Here is a 22,295-nt window from a genome sequence, read left to right as displayed (position 1 = left end):
GGCCAAGAACAACAGGACTAAGGCTGCTTCCACACACGCTGGATAATGCACTTTCAATGCTCTTTAGTGATTATTTGGAACTAGGTTTTTGTGTGTGAAACAAAAAATCCACTTCCAAAGGATTGTTAAAGTGTATTGTCGAAGGCTTTCACGGCCGGAGAACGATGGTTGTTGTGGGTTTTTCGTGCTGTATTGCCGTGGACTTGGCATTGTAGTTCCTGACGTTTCGCCAGCAGCTGTGGCTGGCATCTTCAGAGGTGTAGCACCAAAGGCTGATTGTTAAAGTGCATTGAAAGTGCATTGTTCAACGTGTCTGGAAATGGCCTAAGGGTTGTCAGGCGCCTACTTTTGATGCAACGGCTCCTGCTGATGGGCTGGCCCTCACTCTCCTGACCAGTGGGAGAAAGGTCTGGAGGTGGAAATTAAGTTGTCCGATGTTTGATATGTCCAGCTGAAAACCCAGATGTGACATCAGCATGTATGGAGGTGTTCTGGCTCCCGCTGGAAACTCCAGTGAGGGTAGCCAGAGCACTTACATCACAATCAGGTTTTCAGATGCATTTACATCACATCCAAGTTTCTGGCCAGACATGATTTCATGCTCTCAGACCCTCCTCTAAAGCTCCCAGGAACAAGCAAGAATGTAAAGACCCAATGGTCCACTTTGAGATTAAATTATTTCCGAGAACCCAGATTGGAATCGACACCTTTATAACTTGTGCAGCTATAGGGCCACCATTGCCCTTAAATTTTCCTGAAATTTACAAAAAGCCTGATAGCATTTCTCCAAGAACTTGTTTTATGTCTCTAGACAATCACCAGAAAGGTTATAGCAGAAAGCGTGATGTTAAAATAGCACCTACCTCTGCATCTCCGTGAACTGTCTGAATAGTAGCCGTTGGGGCATTCCAACATGCAGTCTCCATCATGCAGAACTCTATCAGAAGTACAAGTTAAACATCTGGGACGGTCTGGGTAACATGTTCCACAAGTTTCGTTGCAAGCTAGAAGACAGTAATTTCATTGGTGAAATGCAAGGAAGGAGAGAAGTTTAAAGCAGTGAATATATTTTATTTATTTTAAACATTTCTGTGCCTCCCTTCCCCCCCAAATAGAGTTCCCAAGGCAGCAAACATTAAAACATTTTACCATAAAGACATTAAAACAGCAATTAAAATAGAATATATGTAAAATGTTGAAACAACTCAATAAAAACATATAACACACACAACACACATAACACAACCTGGAAGGCAGTCCAATAACAGTTATTGGAGGTATGTCAAAAAAAACCCCAAAAATCTTCACTCCGTGGCAGAAGATAGTGATAGAGGCAGACGAATCTCCATGGGGAGGGAGTTTGGGCCCCACAACCAAGAAGGCCCTTTCTCAAGATGTCAACCCATCTAGCCTCAACCAATGAGAACGCCCAAAGAGAGGCCTTCAAAAATAATGGATTCATATGAAGAAGGTAGTCCTTCAGGTATGCTGCCCCAAGCATTTACCTCAAAATATGGTAAATGTACTTAAAATTGTACATCTCTAGGAAACTCATGGATTTACATCTGAAAAGTGCTACAGTGATTTGTGACTTCGGTCATTACAACTACCTAGAGTCCTCAAAAAACACAATTTGTTGTGATGTCTGAATGCAGCCACAAGGTCTGGAAACATCCTGAGAAATTCTTCAACGGTTTTCTTTTTTTCCCTCCTCCATCACCTTATTTGTTTTCCTTCCGCATCTGTCCATTTGTTTTTCATTTTATGCCAGCAGCAACCTTTAATTACCATGCCGCTGAAGTATTACACAAACTAGAAATTAACTGTTCCCAATGTTTGTGTCTGTGTTTTGGGGTTTTTTTCCCCCTTCACAACTGAGCAGATTTGTCAGTTTCATTTTGTTTTTTGCTCTTTTTGCCACTCGATAAGCAAAATAACCACTGATCTTTCAGCATCTGATTATTTAGAACAATCAAGTCTTTTTTCCAAAAGGAGTGGCATTTAATTACCAAATATTTATACTATGGGGTGTCTCATTTATGAAATATGGACAACCAGATAATATGTTTACTATCTGCCTAAATTAGGGCCGATTCCAGACGGCCCTCCCCATTCCGAAACGTCGCGCGTCGTCGCCACACGGAAAACGCGAAATATCGCGATGAAATATCGCGACGAAATATCGCGACGAAATATCGCGTTTTCTCGCACGGGTTTTGCGTGACGTCGCACAAAACTCGCGCGAGAAAACGCGATATTTCACATTTTCCACGCGACAATGCGCGACGTTTCGGAATGGGGAGGGCCGTCTGCAATCGGCCTAGGTTGCACAAAGAGGGGTAACTAATCTTGGGGGAAGAGTGAAAACATGAGGTGGTTGTAAAAACTTTGGAAATATTGACAAAAAGGAGAGTTACCAAGTTTTTAAATGAGCTCTTCTCCTATGCCTTTAATAGCAGCCTAACACAGAAAAAAAAATATTTATTTAATTTTAGTTCATTAATACTTTGCCTTTTCCTCAACAGGGACCCAATGCAGCTTACATCATTCCCCTCTCCTCCATTTTATCCTCACAACAAACCTCTGAGGTAGGTTAGGCTGAGAGAATGTGACTGGTCCACGGTCACCCAGTGAGCCTTCATGGCAAAGTGGGGATTCGAACCTGGATCTCTCAGATCCAACACTCTAACAACTACACCACACTGGAACATTTGAAAATCAGCAGTCCAGAGCGTACACATGCGCATACCTCCTCCCTATGAGGAAGCCATGTTCTCTTGTACTCATTTTCACATTGATTCAATGTATATATCGTCATGTGGGATACTGTTGAGATAAATTGGGGGGAGTCCTTAGTTTACTTACTAAAAACAGAGATCCAGAGAGACTGTAGGGAAACCCTGTTTTTAATCTCAAAGGAGCGGGGATGAAGCTTCCGGATGCGAAGCGGGGAGTGAAACAGACTCTGTGCATGCGTAGAAATATTTTTATTATATTGTGTTTCTTTAAAAAGGGACTCCGCCACAGATTATGAGTGATGCCAAATGGAGGGGAGAGACTTCGAGACCAACAGTAACTGCAAGAGGTTTCTCTTTCCCTACTTATACCCTGGGTATTTTGACCCCTAGGACAGAAGAAAGTGGCTCACAAGAGACCTCTAAAAATGGTAGTAGGAATTGCCAAAAGGATTGGGAGACTCATGTTAAAAATGTGAACTTCCAGAGTAGATTCCTACTGTGCTGAGAAACAAAGGAGGGTTTTGGAATGCCAAAAGCTTTTACCATTGCAAATGCCATCCTTGACGTAGAATCCACGGCTGCAACTAGCAACACAGCTCCCTTCCAGCAACACACGAGATGGGTCTTTGCAGGCCAAACAGTTGTTTGCAGCAGGGCCCCAGCAGGTAGAACAAGATTCATGACAAGCTGAGAACAAAGGAAAAAACAGCGAGTAACCAAAAGCCAAATTACCTCACCTAGAAGTTTGGCATCAACCCCCGTCTCCTTAGACTCACCAGCTTCTCAATTGTCCTTTGTATACCTGCAGTAACTGGCATCTAAAAACATTTAATTCCACGCAATTAAAAGTTTTATCAGCTAATTCCTGCGGATCAAGCCACCCTTAGTTATATGGACTGGCTTTGAAACGGGCAAGAAACCCAATTCCTTTAGAATATATACACATTACAATCCTGGTATAGAAAAAGAAATCAATTAATTATTCCAGAATCTCTTGTTGATTCTGTAACTGGTTTAAACTTCAGCATAATTGATTGGGTCCTGATGATTGGAGAGCCATAAACAAGATTCTCTTGCTATGCAATTTAAATTCCCCAAATCAGCTGGGGGTAGGGATCCAGATCCCTTGATGGGAGCAAGCGATCCCCCACTCCAACCCCACCCCCCTGCTACCACTCACTGCACCCAGGGGGGGGAAGGAGAAGAACAGGCCTTCCAGGAGCCCAAATCGGATCACTGAAAAGTGCGAAAGTCATTGCACAGGCGCTGGAGCGACAAAAAGGTGTTAGTTCCCCCTCCCGCTGGGAGGGTAAGGGGACCTGGCAACCCTAGCGGGGGGGGAGGGTATTCCAATGTGGTCTGTGGCCTGCTGTCTGCTTGCACCATTCTCCTAAATAAAATCTCTCACATTTACATACCCACAGAAGTTGCTATTAAACATGAATGCGGGAGAAGACGGGTGAAACATGGGGTCCTTGTCCTCCACTTCATTTGAATAAGAGATGTTTCAAAAGAGCACTGAAGGCATTACCTTCGTGTCAGCAGAGGTTACTCCTTCAGAAACCGCTACCTCCCTCATGGTAGGACACTTGGCTTAAAACCCAACTGAATCATTCCAACATTCTGACCTATGGCAGCCATTTTGTTCTGGCACCCAAAATTCAAACTGTGCCTATAGGTTCAACCAGTTTGAAGATCCCTGCATTAAGACAAACGGTGAGGTGATTTTTACTCAATCAGTTTCATGTGGTAAATATCAATAGATCCGTTATTAAGCTGAAAGGGCCCTGTGTAGGTGATGAAAAACACAAAACCAGGCTAACACAAACATAAAGTAAGGACCTCCGCCAATTCGGAGGACTCCGCAGGGGTGCAGAGAAAACAGCTCTGTAAACTAAAGAAAAGAAACAAAGAAATCTTCCTAAAGGGCCTGACAGGGACTGAAAATGCTTCTGAAGGGCCTGAAACTTGCTGCATGTCCGGAAGAAAGAGGAAGGGGGGAAATTGGCAGCCTCAAGTCCTTTAGAACTAATGAAAGTCTCAAGAAGAAGAGACTGAAGAATGGGGTTTACGTCCCTCATTCCTCCGTGATTTTGGTATTTACTGTAGCAGACTTCTAGCTTGTAAGATATTACCTGATATGGTTAATATAATCCTAGAGGGAATGTAGTCTCCTATATGTACCTTCCCACTTTCTATATCAAGCCCTGCTCTGGGTTACAGCATATCTGGAAGAGAGATTATCATCAAGTACCAAGAACAAGGCATTCTCTACAGCCCCGTCAATTTTATGGGCTCGCTTCCCAGTTGGTGTCATCTCTTCTTCTTTTTTTAGGTCAGGACTTTTCCATCGGCTTTGTGGTGTTCTCTTTAAAATGATCCCCAGTTGTTTTAGATGCTAATGGTTTTTAACTAAGATTTTAATTTGAAGACTCTGGGTTTTTTTAATTGTTTTTGTTTTATTCCAGTGCTTTTAGTGTTATATAACTTGCTGCCTTTCGTTATGCATTCTTGTAATTGTTCTGTTTTTAATTTTTGTAAACTGCTTTGAATTTTGTTTTTCCTATTAAGATAAGGCATGGAAACGGTTGTGTCTGCGGAAAGGGCTGAGAGCTTGGAGAAAAACTGACAGTTTAAGAGACAGCTGAGGTTTGGGTTTTTTTTACCCTTTCTGTGTGAGCAGAGGATTTCTATGGAAGAAGGAGACAGTCTGTGAAGCCGTGAAATGGGTAGTTGGCAGAAAACTGGCCATCTTCTTGCATGGGTCTTTTGTTCTGCAGTATCTTCTACTGCTGTGAGGAAAATTTGCTTCACAGAGCCTGTAAAGAGGATATACCTCACTGGAGTTGGCACTGCTCAATATATTGGACTGTTAACAGCGTTTTGTTCAAAACTCCCAGTTCTGTATCTCTGGTTCTCCCTGCCTTTCAATAAAAAGCAGGGATTGTGTAAGCATCAGGGACATCCACAGCTATGGGACAACTAACCTCATCCTTTTTTAAGAATGAAAAGATTACATAAAAGCAGCATAAAATTCTTTTTTTCTAAAGGACACCATATATTCACCACACGCATCTCAGGCAATAAAGATATCTTGGACTCTAATACATCTAAAAGAATGGTAAGAATTCAGGCCTCAGTATAAGTCCAAAGTTAACCACCCCAATATTAATCTAAATTGCTGATGATCTGGACATTTTTGTTGTCTTTCACAACAAACTAATAAGTAGGTTTTTATTTTAGTCATTTTCTGGGGCATATTCCACTAGTAGAATTTCTCCCTTGCAATGTTAACTTTGTACTATTCCTGGAGTTTGTCCATGGTGAGCATTCAGGAGACTAATGCCTCTATAACCAGCGCTGGTAATCTGTCTATGGTTATGAATATTCAGGACAGGAGATTAATGCCACTCTAACCTGTGCTGGTTAGTAGACTACAAGCCACTAAACATGGCTAATGGTGTATGGCGATAGATACAGTTGCAAAGCCTCGGTTCAAACCTTTGTTTGGTTACAAAGTTCACAGACACGACAATCTTAAAAAGAATTACTCCAGTCTAAGCCCACTGAAATCAATGAATTTAGATTGGAATAACACAGTTTAGGATTGTACCGTATTTTTAAGCCACTCCATATCTCTCAATATAACTTACTTTACAGGGTTCTTATGAAGATAACAGGAACAGATATGCTGTTTTCTGAGCTTCTTAAAAGAAGGGTGGAATAAAAAATGTGTGGGAAAATTATGTACTAATTTATTCACATTTTTATCCAGTCTTATTGCAAGGGCTCAGGCCAAGTAACATGAATTGTGTTTATCGGGTCATGTTCCTTAAAGGGTTTCAAAATACAACATATAACTAGACCAAGAAAGAGATGAGAAACTGGCAAGGGGCACAGGAGAGATGCTCCCAAAAGAATTATAAATACTTCTGAGCATAGGAAGGAAGGAACCAGAAAGGGAATCTGAGATGATGGAGAGGTATCCATAATGTTCAAATCCACTGTTCACCATGAAGCTCCCTGGCTATAAGGATAAAAAGGAGAAGGGGTGTGCTGCCCTGAAACCCAGGCAGGAAAAGCAAGATACAAATATATAGCATTTTCACCACCCTTTCCTCACTCTCTCATCCAAGTTCATGGCTGCTGTGATCAGGAAGGGATTGTTCCTGTTGTTCTAGAATTACATGTATTGCTGGCATGAATAAAACCCTACTGACATTGTTCTCCATGTCCAATGCATTTTTTTTAATGGCTTCTTTATTGAGACATGTCTTCTAATACGCTAAGGGCCATTACCTTTTTCTAACGGGTGTAATATCTACAAAAATGTCAACTGGCTGTAATCAGCCATTCAGCACTCAGTCCCACGAGGGGCGAAAAGTAAGTTTGCACAGGCAAGATGCCAATGGATATATTTCTATTTGCTGGGAAAGATGGGCGCGTATACTGAATCTCATGCAATGGAATAAATGGATGTCGGCTCCTGCAGCAAGCCAAGTACAGAGAGCGCTAGGGGGGAAAGTCAGTCTTGTGTTTACGATTAGCACAGAACAACAGAGTTTTATGTTTGTTATTTGGAATGGCTGTTGGCATGTTCAGCCATGTGCAACTAGCGCTTAGTGTAAAATTACATCACCTTAGCTATTTTTTCTTTCATTATTACACCCAAGTTTTGTCCTAAAGACATTCTTAATTTTTGTTATTCCTCAGCAAGGCACGCACATGCTTGTTAAACAAAGGGGAGTGCTCTCAACTTTTCTGAAGAACACAAATATGGAGCCACCTTGAAAAAATAAACATGCTTAATGTGTAGGATTTGGAACATATAGGTGAACTACTAATTGCTGTATAAATACATGAAAAAGGAACACCATCAAAGTCAGAATTCTTTGTGTTATGAGATTCCTTATCATAACATCTGAGAATGGTATGACAGCTTGGGCTGCAGGTACATTATTCAAGCAGAACAGGTATCAGCCAGGCTATTGTCTAGACGAGAGACCTTCTGGGAGGTCCAAGGTAACAGCACTGAGCTTCCCAAATGAACAGGGGAACAGAGACTAGTTAATAAATTGAATCTGCAGCAGCTCTTATATTCAGCAATTCAAAGCTGAGCCCTTAGGGTCGGACCTAGCCACCAACAGAAATGTCATAAGTAGTATGCAAAAGTTCCTGGTGAATGCAGAATGAATTAGCATACTAAGGTTTATTTGTCACCCTGCCCTTCATCTAAGGACCTCAAGTCAACTTTCATATAATTCACCAGTTTCGTCTTCCTATAATCTCATACATTTTATAACTTGGGATCCAGATCTCTCTGGGGTTTACCCATTAATCCAAATGAGTAACTTCTTTGCATCTGACGAAGAGAGCTGTGGTTCTCGGAAGCTTACGCTACAGTAAAGTTGGTTAGTCTTAAAGGTGCTACTGGACTCTTTACTATTTTGCTACTACAACACAGCTAACTCCTCTGGATCTATGAATTGGACTTAAAGTAGTTAACTGTAGCGAAGCACTGATATCAAGCTAGTCTAACATATAAAAGATGATAGCTGGCTTACATCGAGTGACAAAAAAAACGTTGGCAATGGTGCAGGAAAGTGGCTCCTATGCTACTCTGGCAGTATGCGGAAGAGATACAGAGTGCCCATTTCACACCATCTTTGTATTGCATCCTTTGTGTTGAAAGTCAGCGATTGGGACGGGTAACTGATAAGGAAAAGTTTAGCTCCGCTAACAAAATGAGCCATAAGGAGGGAATTACAGGGAAGCTACAAACACAGGCACATCTTTCCACATCCCACTGGCAGAGCCATTTGACAGTTGCTATTATAACTGTCAAGCCTAATTTGGAAAATGGTTTTTTGAAGCAGGGATCATTAACCTGCCTGACAGCAAACCACAGCCCCTTCTACAGAGAAAGCACCGGCTATCTTGATCAGTATGTCAGGTGAAAAGTCACTTTGTATACCCAAATATCATGTCCAATCTGGGCCACTGCACAGGTGGACGCTTTTCACTCCCAGGTCCACAATGAAAGCCAATTAGGTGATTTATCACAGCCTACTTGAAAAGACACCGGAGCAGCTATTGATTTCCCGCTGTGATGTCTCTTTTTCCATTTGTCTGAGCGGTTCTGTAAAGAAGCTGAAGATCGAAAGGGAAATGGATCCATAGAAAAGGTGCCATACAGCAGACATCTTCTCAGACAAATCAGTTACATTTCGCTAAGATCTTTCTTGAGATTGGTTGGGGCGGGGGGGGGGGGGGTCCTACTGAAAAGGAGGGCTTACATAGGGAGGACAAGGAGTGTTCCGGGGCAACACAATACACACTATGTAACGTTACAAATATAAAAGACCCCTCAAGCTAAACCTTTTAACTATCTGTATTTGAAATAAGAGCAACACTAATATTTTGGTCCCCTCTTTCCTCTTTGATATATCTGGTTGTTTCCCTATCTTTAATAAAAGAAACTTGGTTTACTTAAAAAATTGCCTTTCTAACAATCAAAATATTCTGACCTGCATGGCTCAGGCCAGTCTGATCTCATCAGATCTCAGAAGCTAAGCGGGGTTGGCCTTGCTTAATTATTGACCAGAAGACCTCTATAGAAGACCAGGATCGATAAGCAGAGGCAGGCAATCGCAAACTATCTCTATTCATCTCTTGCCTTGAAAACACCAGCAGGGGTTGCCATAAGTCAGCTATGACTGTGGCTTGATGGCACTTTCTACCACCACCACTTTGAAAGACATTGAATAGCTATTGATTTCCTGCTGTAATGTCTCTTTTTCCATTTGTCTGTGTGGCTCGATAAAAAAGCTGAAGATCTAAAGGGAAGCAGATGCATAGAAATAAAGCCATGCAGCAGACGTTATCTCATCAGCTACACTTGGCTCAGATCTTTCTTGAGAAGGGCTGGGGGCGGAATTCTACCAAAAAGGAAGAGGAACATGGTTTACATAGGGGGGGGGCACAGATCCAGAGGAATTAGCCATGTTAGTTTGTAGTAGCAAAATAGTAAAGAGTCCAGTAGCACCTTTAAGACTAACCAACTTTATTGTAGCATAAGCTTTCGAGAGCCACAGCTCTCTTCGTCATCTGACGATGCATCTGACAAAGAGAGCTGTGGCTCTTGAAAGCTTATGCTACAATAAAGTTAGTTAGTCTTAAAGGTGCTACTGGACTCTTTACTACAGACGGGGCAAGGAGCGTTAGGAGAGGCAACACAATACATACTAGGAAACCTTACAAGCATAAAAGTTAAACTTCTTAACTACTGCTATTTCAAATAAGATGTGACACTATTTTTCCTCTTTGTTGTATCCATTTGTTTCCCCATCTTTAAGAAAAATAATAAAAGAATAATAAAAGAAACTTGATTTACTTAAAATATTGCCTTTCTAAAGCCAAGGTACCCTGACTTTGATGGCCCAGGCTAGCCTGAGCTTCATGGTTCTTGGCTGCAATTAGGGTCGGCCCCCATTAGTATTTGAATGGGAGACCACCAAGAAAGTCCAGGCAGGTCATGACAAACCACTTCTGTTGGGCTCTTGCCTTGAAAACCCTATTATGGGGTTGCCAGAAGTTGGCTGTGACTTGACAGCATTTCACACACAAAAGCCAAGACAGGATTCTCTTAGAGCGGAACTACAAGTGACAAAAGGCACAGGTTGGACACTTGTCAGCTTCCCTCAAGTTTTGATGGGAAATGTAGGCAGCTTGGCGGAATGTTGGACAAGTGACAGTTGAAAAGTCCATTGGACAGCAGTCGGAGAGCCAAGCTTCAAGACTAGGATGCCTACATTTCCCATCAAAACTTGAGGGAAGCTGACAAGTGTCCAACCTGTGCCTTTTGTCACTTGTAGTTCCGCTCTTAGAGGTTTTGATTTTTTTCCAAAAGTTGCGCAGTGTAGTATACTGCATTCAGAGACCACAAAGAAACTATGACTTGATTGTGACAAGAATAAGCATCATATTTGGCTGTGTGTATTCCTTCTCTCCTCTCCTCCCCTCCAGAGCAACTGTTGAAGATTTCTTGATTTTGGAAATCTGACGCAACTTCCTGTGTTGTCTAAATTTGGGCCCTGTAACAAACTGGGGTTAGTTTCTTGCTGGACAGATCACGATTCTAAACTACAATTAGTGGAGTAGAAATCTGTATTACTGGGAAAGAAAGAAGCCCCTTTTTGTTAAGATGCCTGAATCTAGATGTCACAGCAAAGTGGTGTTAGAGAAACGACTTCCATGAAACCAGGAAGTTTTCAGTTGTAGCGCCATGTGCAAGGGACAGAAGAAAAGCATGTAAATGCAAGGATTGTTCTTTCATTTCATTGTAGTTTTCTCAAGATGTCTGAACAGAACCATAGAAAGTAACTTCTAGTCTAAGGTGTACTGAAAAAGAGACACCTTTCTGTAACCCCCCCCCCTTCTAATACTGGGCAGACCTTTCAATGGGATATTAGCAAGGCTGGAGCACAGACATGAGTGAAGATTTCTCTCTGAAAGATGTACTTCACTCAGGAATTCCATGAATATTAATCATGTAGTTACTGTTCCTTACAGATTTCCAATTTCCCCATTGTAATGAAGTTATGGCTCTTTCAGAGAAGTTCCTGTCAAGAAAGTAAGTTCCACAGCAAATTAGTTTGCCCAGAGATAGAGATCTTCATTCTAGAAAAAACTTTGACGGGGAAGAGAGAGATGATAAAGGAAGAATAAATGGCGGCTTCCTGGTCAAACAGCATTAATGGAAGAAATGACGCATAAGAAGTCACAGATTCCTCTCTTGATCTAAAATGCCCCAAAATTCAAAGTCACCTCACCCATCTGAAATTATTCTCTCTCTCTCTACAGGATCCCCTTCCTCCATTCTTCACACTTTGCCCTTGGGCAATGACTTTGGATCGTATGTATTTTAAACAAAGGGTCCTCCTTTGGTATGGGCAGAGCAGGCGCCACCATTGAGGCGGTGAGGCGGGGGCAGTGGGCGTTGCGGGGCCTGATGGGGCACCGGAGGGGGTGCCAGGGGTGGAGGCACGCGTCCCGCGCTGCCGCCGGCCAGCCCCGCACTGCCACCGCCGCACGCCCCCGGGCGGGCGCAGCAGCCATGGGCCAGGGACGACAGGTGGCCGGGGCGGCGTGCAGCGCACGGGCAGCCTCCTTGCGCCACCCCAGCCACCTGCTGGCAGCACTGCATGATGACGTCAACACGCGATGACGTCAGCACACAGTCCAGGGTGCGCACACCCGTGAGGCTGGGCTGGGTATGGGTACAGTTATGGTCTTACAGGGATGTTAAAGATGGCCATATGTGTTATAACATTATATTGATAAAATGATACTCTAGTGCCAATTTTTAAAAATATAAAGACTCCTGCAGTGGTGGAAGGAAATGGTAGCTGCAGGGACATTCTCAGGACTCAGCTATCATACAAAGTCTTGACTGAGCATACAACTGACTCTTCACATCTTTCCAATTTTCCTCCTCCGTTAAGCATCTTTACGTTGTTGTGAGCTTGCTTTTTTTTGTTTTGGGCGAGTAGAAATGTTTTCAAGTATTTTTCAGTAGAGTACTTTTTAAGAGAGACTGATGTCTCGCTTCATTCAATGTGGCTTATTCCCAGGTATTTTGTTTCTCATCTGTATTTAATTTATAGTGCACCTCAGTATTCTAGCGGGGTTCCTTGGATTGTAAAATGAAGCAATAGTCTACCTCTCCCATGCCATACGGAGCCAGGTCCCTGGACGTCTGACCCAAAATCCAGCCACGACTGTGCCACGGGTCTTGCACAAAGATGTGTGTTAAGATTCTTGCACCACCACAGGGGAGATGACAAATAATGACTTTCCCCCTGTGATTGCATGCATACCATGGAGAGTTACCCCTCGAAATAGGGTCCACAAAAAAGGGAAGTGATAACTGTTTTCCCTTCTGCTCGTGCATCAACAAGGAAACAACTGAGTTACAAACGAGTCCCGAACTCAAAGCTTTCTCCACAGGTTTTGTTTTTATGCAGAAAAGTGAAGCCAGGCAGAACTAAAGCAAATTGCTTCAACTCCCTGGAGGAAATGCAAAAGAAATTTTCCCAGCCACTTTCTCCCACCGACACGCATGAGTGCGAATGGGGATGAAATGCACTATGAGTGAGCTGCAAAACCGGTAATAATAACATGAAACAAATAGCCATATTCAACGGCAGGGGTCTCGCCAATTAGAAACACCAAAGGTAGGCTGAGATGGAAAAAATAAAAAACGAGGAATGTAGGCAGAAGATATGGCACACGACTCCACTATGTGGAAAGGACTCTCTTTTCATGGTGGTATCTTGTTTTGCATATCCTTTAGCCCTCTTTGTGACAATTCCTCTCTTGAAAGTATGTCCTGTAAGGGCTCGAGTAGCAACTAGTTTAGCTAGAGCGCTGATGATATATCTCCCATACTGCTAATTGCTAATTAGTAAGTCCCATTTTTAGCACATCAACAGTGCAATCCTAATAGGGCTATCATTTTTCAGCTGGGGTAAGAGAGCCCCTGCCACCAGTTCCCATTTCCTGCTGTGCCAGCGGAGAAAAATAATATTTCAAAAATGCAGTCAGTAGTGACATGACATTACTTCGTGGAGAAACCAGCAGTCTGCTCTAGGAATTACCAGAAACTCTGTGGTTTCTGCCAATTGCTGGAGAGGTATGACGTCACTTCCGGGTTACCCATGGAAGTGATGTCTCCATTGCTGATAGGCCCTCCCTTCCATAAAGGAGGAACATTTGGGTAGAATTTCTACATTGCAATCCCATAATGCCTCATAGGTCCTAAAGAAATATCAGTGTTTGCAGCCCCCTGAATATAGGATTTATAGGCAAACAAAAGCACAGAGATTAAGAGAATATAAAACTATCCTAGAGCAGAAGTTACGTTTGATTTCTGAGGTGTGACCAAATTTACCCATGAACATGTGACCTCTTAAATTTGGCTTCTGTGTACTATAACAATAACATTGTTGTTGTTAAATTTATAGCCCTCCCTCCCCACAAGCGGGCTCAGGGTGGGTTACAACAGTAAAATAATACAAAAATAGAACATTTGGATTCATTAAAATACATTAAAATCAGAATCATCAATATATACAATCAAACCTCAGATGGCAGGCCACCTCCACTGGTTATGTAGCCCCCCACCCCCGGAGACCAGTCGGGAGGCATTCCCGGTTGAGAGACGTTTCCAAAGAAATGGGAAAATGCATTATATGATAGACAAATGAGATATAAGTAGAATTGGCAGGTCCTCTAATACTTTCTGTCTCTCTATCCCTCTTCCATGTCCTGCCCAGCCTGCACTATTAGTCTCTACACCCTCCTCTCCCTCCATTCTTGAGTGCCTGTCATTGCCAAACCAGATTCCAAATTCTTGGAGTACTTGGAATTATTATTATTATTATTTATTAAATTTATAGTCCGCCCTCCCCGTGGACGAGCTCAGGGCAGATTATAACATACAGATAAAAACACATTGATAAAATGGTACATTAAATAATGATAAAAGCCAGATTTAACAATATAAAAACAAACTCTGCGCTATGTTCTGACTCTGTACTATGTCCCAGGTTCACTTCACCCTTCCCTAAATAATGGAAAGAAAACCAACATGTAAATTACAGCCTCTGAAAGTGTACTTTTTGCCTCTGTACAGAGGATTTAGACTTCCTCAGCAGGGACCAATTTGAATTCTTTGTAAAATTATGGCAATTTTTTAGACTATGACCTTTTAACAAGATCTTTTAACTATGAAAATGGCACATGCCAAAAAGAGTGAGTGATGGAGAACTCTGTCTGTCTGTCTCTCTCTCTCTCTCTCACACACACACACACACACACATTTTTCAATGTAGCTAAATACAGGCAATCACTAGATAATTTGAACACATGAGATATTGTATCAATGGTTGCTATTGCATTTGGTTGCTTTGTGTTCATTCTAGCAAGGCTTATTCAAATTCTTCACGTATTTCATTTTGTTGCATTTTAATTGAGGCAGCTGACCTCTCAGCAATGTGGAAGGAATTGAAATCCTCATGGTTTTGTTTCTTTTTAAAAATAGCATATTATTTTGTGTAAGACTGTAATGACGGCTGGTATGGGTGGGAGTTGCTGTTGTAATTGAGCCATCTCTGCTAATTACATCATATAACAACAACAACATTCGAATTATATACCGCCCTTCAGGACGACTTAACACCCACTCTGAGCGGTTTACAAATTATGTCATTATTATCCCCACAACAATCACCCTGTGAGGTGAGTGGGGTGGAGAGAGCTCTGAGAGAGCTGTGACTGACCCACAGTCACCCAGCTGGCTACAAGTGGAGGAGTGAAGAATCAAACCCAGTTCTCCAGATTAGGGTCCCGCGCTCTTAACCACTACACCAATAGTCATTTAGGAACGCAGTGATTAGCTCGAATTCGAACTCAGTCCCACCTCTAGCATGCTACTAAAGTTGGCTCATACTGGCTGCACATATTAGATTGAATGAAATTTATGTGGCAGTTCTCATTACTAGAAGCAAAAAAATGCTTATAAAACTCAGCTAATTTGCAAGTCATACAATGCAATCCCATCATCCATTACAATAAAAATGTATTTAATATGGCACCATGAACACTAGACTGAATATATTGATCCCCGCATTGGAATTTTATCGTACAAATGCAGCTTCCTTCCATTTAATTGTGTTCTAGTTCACGTTATCCAAAATGATAGATAGATAGATAGATAGATAGATAGATAGATTAGATAGATAGATAGATAGATAGATAGATAGATAGATAGATAGATAGATAGATAGATAGATAGATAGATAGATAGATAGATAGATAGATAGATAGATAGATAGATAGATAGATAGATAGATAGATAGATAGATAGATAGATAGATAGATAGATAGATAGATAGATAGATAGATAGATAGATAGATAGATAGATAGATAGATAGATTACCTGTACATTGAAGGGGTCCTGGAAAAAAACCTTCTCCACATGATTCCACACACTGGCCATTCTTTAACAGCAGAGAATCTCTACATGAATTGCATGTGAATTCATCGGTGCAAGTAGAGCACGTATTCTTGCAGGCTATTTAAAGCAGGAGAAGAAGAAAAGAGTAGTTATCTTAAATGGGAATCAGAGCTGCATTTACGCACAAAGTAAACTACAGTTCTGGGCTTCTGATTATGAAGAGTTCTAAATAAAAGAAATCACTAAAGTAACTAAATTATCATTTTTGGTAATGCTATACTGAGGGGCCTTGTTCAACTTGACTTAGCTTAGGGCTTTAGCACACCTTAATCTGGCCATGCTCTTGGGAATACTATCTAGCATCTACTTGCTAACCCATAGGCAAGAGATTGGGTTGTCAACCTCCAGGTGGGACCAGGGCCGGTGCCAGGTTTTCTGGTGCCTGAGGCCAGATACCTGCACCCAGGGACAGCTGCCCCCACGTGCATGCACGCAAAGCGCACACACACGCAGGGCATGCCGCTGCGAGCTGGCCACCCCATTGGCGAGGCAGGTAGCTGGGACGGTGCACGGGTGGCCTCCCACCCTCCCGCTCAATTGCCCTGCGCCACCCCAGCCACCTGCCGTACCTGGCTGGCCCGCTGCTGTGTGCTGGTGGCAGCGGTGGTGGCAGCAGCATAGGGCAACTGAGTGGGAGGGCTGGGAGGCTGCCTGCTTAGTTGCCCCGTGCTGCCACCACCAGCACACGCTCCAGGCCGGGCACCTGCGGGCCAGGCATGGCAGGCGGCCGGGGCAGCATACGGGAGCAGCTTCCCAGCCCTCCCGTTCAGCCTCCAGAGCTGCTGCCACCAGCCCCGCGGTGCACGCCCCCACCCCCCGGTCAGCGCTCGAGGCAGCTGCCGGCACTGCCTTAATGGATGCGCTGGCCCTGGGTAAGACCTGGAGATCTCCTGGGGTTACAATTGATCTCCAAACTGCAGAAAATGGCTATTTTGGACAGTTTATGGCATTATACTCCTCTGATGTCCCTCTCCTCTTTAAACTGCACCTTCTCCAGGCTCTACCCCCAAATATCCAGGAATGTTCCAACCCAGAGCTGGCAACCCTAGGAAGAAGGTTCTCTGGAAGAAGCAGAAGAGGTGTCTGGAAACTGCTAACACCCCAACTCCGCAAAGTCATACTGTGTCCTGACCCAGCACAGCTCCATTCTCTCACCACTGTGGCTTTCCAGAAAAACCAGTTGTTGGTATCACGGATCGAAAAGCATCATAGAAGGATCAGCAATGCTTGGGAAAGTCAACACTATGCATGACATTTCTGACAATTTGACAACAACCAAAGCATCCCTGTTGCTGAGAAGCACACACTGATGGCCTAGGGAAGCCAACGGGACACTCGGCATGCTCTTAACAGGGCACATCTTTTGTAGGCGCAGCAACGAGAAATTGTTCAAAAGCAGCTCCTGTTTAAGCTCAGTTCCTGCTGTTTGTTTTCACAAAGATTCCTTTAAAGGAGCATTCTCTGCATACACCCATCGATGTGCATATTGCATGTGTGGAGCAAGACAGAACCTCATAAGTGAGGAAGGAGATGTGTATGCAGGGAGTGGTGTCCCTAATAGGTTCGCTGCTGCCAATATATATTGATAAGATTAATCCAGATCTGTCATCTTCACTCTGATTAATCATACTTAGGAAGAGACAAGGTCCCTCTTACCATCTTGCCCTTTCATCAACTCATCTGCTTACATGAAATAAGGTCTGGTTTAAAAGTGACCCTGGTTGAGAACAGCCCAGTTTAATAAGCTGCTGTGTGACTGCAAAGCCACACAGGTGAGCATTTTTGCCCTGTTGGATCACACCAGAAGTTGGGGTGGCCAGAGGCTCACCAATTGGGTGAGATTCCTTGCCAGCAACATAATGACATCGCTGGCAACATGGCCAGAAGTGATGTCATAGCATTGTCAGCAACACTCTAGCATTCAGCCCAAACTCTATAGTTTAACCATAGAGTTTTGGCCAAATGCTAGAGCATCGCTAGTGACACAATGACATCACTTCTGGCCGTGCTGGTGTCATCAATCTACCTTCCATTTCCCTCCCCTTTTCTCCCACCGCTGATCTGAGCAGCTGCAGGAACAGCCACTGGAGGATGGAAGGTTTCCCACTGAAGGCACAGACCTGGAACCCTTTCCAAAGGTCAATCTAATACAGCACATTCCTTCCATAAAACAAGGTATGCCACTTAGCCCCCAAACAAGACACCACTCCGATAGCTATCAGCTTGTCCCCACTATATAAGCCCTATTGGATATTCTGGCACTCCAGCCACATAATTGGTGCATGTACTACACTTGATTGTTCTGATATAAAAGTCATTGTATTCTCCATGCGTGTACTCCTTTGATAACCAGCAAAGAAATACCCATATTCATCTTCGTTCTTCTGTGCCTCCACACATCGGGACTGCGCAGGCGCAGGCCAGCCGCCGGAGAATTTTCTAGAGCTTCCATGGCTCCGAAGGGGCCGTTTGTCGCGCGCCTCAGCGACCGTTTTCCCGCCCAAACGGTCACGTGATCCTCCAGCGACCAACGGCCCCTTCCCTCAGTTCTCTTCTTGCCGCCGCTTGGAGAGAACGTGAGCTTCGTTGCTCTGTGCTTTTTTGTGCTTCGTGCTTTATTCTGACTGATTGCTTGGCTTTTGACTTCGGACTTCGTGACCTCGACTACTCTTCGGATCTCGTTTTGGACTTTGTTGTGGACTCGGTAATTTGACTCGGACTGTTTTTGACCTTCCCTTCGCGTGCCCCTGAAGATGGCCTCAAAGGCTCTCTTCAAGCATTGCCTCCAATGCCACACTAAAATGGCCAAGACCGATGGCCATGAACTGTGCCTGTTTTGTTTGGGGGAGACCCATAATGTGTCGGCCTGTAAGATTTGCCAGGGCTTCACCAGCAAGGCCCGACAAGAGCGCAAGGCCCGACTGAACTCCTCCCTGTGGCAGAAGGTCATGTCCGGAGGCGCTCCGTTGCCCTCCCCTAAGGCCGGCCCTAGCCCCTCTGCCGAACGGCATTCAAGAGCTGGCTCAGTGGCCTCCGTGAGGTCGGGGTCGAAACCGCGTCCCCCGAGTACCTCGGCGTCGAGAGCGGCCTCTCCAGCGCAGGGACCGGTGCGGCCGCCCCGTAGCGCGTCATCTACCAGGTCGGATCCGAGACCAGCTTCGGAACCGAGGATCCTGGTACCGAGTCCCCGATCGGAACCGACGACCGGATCGATTCCGATAAAGTCTAAGAGGTCGAAGCCGAGGTCCCCTTCGAAGGCGAGGAGCGCGTCGGTTCTGAGGTCTTCTTCGGAACCACCGAAGAAGAAGAAAAAGACCAAGCACCATCGGTCGCCCCGTCCCGCTCCTCAGGAGGAGGTCATCGTGCTTCCTCACACGCCTTCCCCTCATCTGGGCTCTCCGGAGCCAGAAGACATCTCCGTTCCGGTGCCGGATCCGATGGCCTTCGAGACGGTGCCCGCAGAATTCTCGTCGGGGCCGGAACCGAGCCCGCACCGTCGGAGCCGACCATCGCTCCCCCTTCGGTCGCCGAGGCTGGAACCGAGCCCGTCTCCTCGTCGGAGCCGTCCGTCGCCTGCCCGTCCGTCTCCACCTCCGGTCAGTCGTGAGCGGCATGGTTCCGGGGACAGTGTCCGATCGGTCCGATCCGCTGCGTCCCGGCATCAACAGGCTTCCTACCTCCCCTCGCCATATCGTTGCCAATGGGAGGGGGCACCTGCGGGCTTCTCCGTGTCGGAACCGAGGCCTTCGACATCGAGGTCGGCGTGGGCTCCCCCTCCGCTCCAGGTTCCGGAATCCCAGCTCGGTTCCGATGAGGAGGATGTGGAGAGCTTTGGCGGCTACCAGTCGGAGTCCTGGTCCGAACCATCGCCAGCTGAGGAGCTAGTGCCATCGGCGGACTCGCCATTCGAGGACCTCCGCATCTACGCCGACCAGATGGCTAGGATGGCCAAGGCTCTCGAGATGGACATCTCTTCGGCAGTTCCCCAGACCAAGGACAAGCTCCTCAAATGTATTTACGGGGACAATCCGGCGTATGTTGGCTTCCCCATGCTCGAGGGTATTGAGGAGATAGTGGAGAAGGTGTGGCAGGTGCCCTGTGATCAACCTCCAACATCCAAGCGCATCGAGCAGCTTTACAAGATCAAGCAGGGCACCTGGCCGGCGTTGGTGAAGCACCCTCCACCTTCCTCCTTGGTCACAGAGGAGTTCAACCCCCGACGATCGGGTCACTCCTCGGTGCCTGCCGATAAAGAGGGCAAGAAGCTGGATGCCATGGGCAGGCGCCAGTACATCGTCGCTTCGCTGGGTCTGAGGATCGCCAACTACCAGACCATCATGGCAGGGTACCAATTGTACCTCTGGGAGAAGTTGGCATCCTACACTCGAGACCTCCCACCTGAGCAGAAGGCTGTCGTCTCCCTGTTGCAGACAGAGGCTGTCCGGCTGTCTAAACAGCAAATGAATGCTGGGAGTCACGCTGCTGACACTGCTGCTCGGGGAATGGCTTCGGCGGTGGTCCTCAGACGCCACTCCTGGTTGCGGTCTACGGCCCTGTCCCAGGAGGTGCGTTCCAGGGTGGAGAGCATGCCCTTTGAAGGGGACTCGCTGTTCTCCAAATCGACCGACGAGACCCTGAAAAAGAAAAAAGAGGACAGGCAGACGGCGCGGTCCTTGGGGCTGGCTCCTGCGGACAAGCCCTCCTCCAGGCAACGGTACGCTCCCCGGTCCGGCCCTTACCACTACCAGGGCAGATACCAACAGCAGCGGCCGGGCTATCAACAGTATCCTGCTTACCAGCAGCGGCCTTACCCTCCCGCACAACAGCAGAGGAGGCGTCGGCCCTTCAAGCTTCGTCCGGTACAGCAACTGGCCCAGCAGAAGGATCAGCAGGGCGCCGGGAGGCAGTACTGACGGGTCGCGCCAGCCGTATCCCCGAACTTTTCGGACAGACTGAGTCCACTCCTCTCTGAGTGGGAGTCAATAACATCTGACTCATGGGTCTTAACTATTGTTGAACTGGGATACGGGCTGGAGTTTGTTGAGCTGCCTAGATGCAGCTCACCCCTGACAGCTGTCAATAACACTATGGCCGAGCTGGATGCGGAGATCGTGTCGCTCTTGGCCAAGGGTGCTGTGGAAGAATTGCCCTATGAGGACTCTGTAAAGGGTTTCTTCTCTAGGTTCTTCCTGGTCCCTAAGAAGGATGGGGGCTTACGTCCCATTTTAGATCTGAGGGGCCTTAATGCCTTCCTCAAGGTGACCAAATTCAAAATGGTTACGTTGGCGGCTGTGATCGCCTTGCTGAAACAGGGAGATTGGTTTGCGGTTCTTGACTTAAAAGACGCATACTTTCACGTGGGCATACGTAAGGAGCACAGGAAATACCTGAGCTTTGTTTACCGGCAAAGAGTTTTCCGGTATAAGGTGCTCCCCTTTGGCCTGTCCACTGCCCCACGAGTGTTCACTAAATGTGTGGCCCCTGTGGTTTCCTTCCTACGGGAAGAAGGCTGTACCATCTTTCCGTACCTCGATGACTGGCTCATCGTGGCTGAATCGGAGTCTAGGCTGGTGCAGGACATCGGCTTGGTACTTAGCACTTGCCAACGCCTGGGGCTCCTGGTGAACTTGGAGAAGTCCAAGCTGGTGCCCAACTGCAAGGTGTCCTACATTGGTGCACTGTTGGACTCTGTGGAGGGTAAGGCCCTGCTCCCCTTGGAGAGGGCTCGGTCCCTAAGGGGTCTAGTGTCCATGTTTAAAAGGAACCGGTTCCAGTCTGTGCGCACTATCCAGTGCTTACTAGGGCATATGGCAGCGGCCACCTCTGTGGTGCCTTTCGCTAGGCTGCGTATGCGCCCTCTCCAGAACTGGTTTGTGCGGAGGTACGATGCTCTGCTGCACCCTCCGTCCCTCAAATTCTCTATCCCGAGGGTCATCCTCTCCTCCTTGGACTGGTGGCTGTCTGATGACAACTTGTTTAAAGGGACTCCCTTTGGGTATCAGCACCATGACGTCACGGTTACCACTGATGCCTCTCTGTTGGGATGGGGGGCTTACTGTGGTGATGTGTCTGTGCAAGATGTCTGGTCTGACAGGGAAAAGACCCTCCATATCAATGTGCTTGAACTAAGGGCCATTCGTTTCGCACTTGTGTCTCTTACAGCACTGCTGAGAAATCGTCAGGTCTTGGTGCAGACGGACAACACGACTGCCATGTACTACGTGAATCAGCAGGGGGGCACAGTGTCCATGGCCCTGTGCCGGGAAGCCACACTCACTTGGCAGTGGGCTATCAAGAACGGCGTGTCGCTCCGTGCTATACACGTGGCTGGGTCAGACAATGCCCGGGCAGATGCCCTCAGCAGGGTCCCTTTGCTGGACCACGAGTGGGAACTGAACGGAGAGTGCATTGGGCCGATCTTCCAGATGTGGGGTCATCCAGTGATAGACGTGTTCGCCACTGCGGCGACCACCAAGGC

At 45.8% G+C, this 22,295-nt stretch overlaps 1 protein-coding gene across 1 annotated transcript in view; it reads right to left on the bottom strand.

Annotated features, from left to right (window-relative positions):
* FRAS1 (Fraser extracellular matrix complex subunit 1) overlaps nt 1-22,295 on the bottom strand; it is a 217,964-nt gene that overhangs the window by 164,772 nt on the left and 30,897 nt on the right. Inside the window, exons 8-10 of the mRNA XM_054990228.1 lie at nt 15,740-15,874; nt 3,282-3,425; nt 864-1,004 (exon numbers count right to left, since the gene is read on the bottom strand). Coding sequence (XP_054846203.1) covers nt 864-1,004; nt 3,282-3,425; nt 15,740-15,874 — 420 coding nt within the window. The remainder of the gene's footprint in view (nt 1-863; nt 1,005-3,281; nt 3,426-15,739; nt 15,875-22,295) is intronic.

The sequence above is a fragment of the Eublepharis macularius genome, chromosome 10 (genome assembly GCF_028583425.1).
Source record: "Eublepharis macularius isolate TG4126 chromosome 10, MPM_Emac_v1.0, whole genome shotgun sequence".
Classification (NCBI taxonomy): domain Eukaryota; kingdom Metazoa; phylum Chordata; class Lepidosauria; order Squamata; family Eublepharidae; genus Eublepharis; species Eublepharis macularius.
Note: the sequence above shows the minus strand (reverse complement) of the source record. Positions and strands in the feature narration are given on the sequence as shown.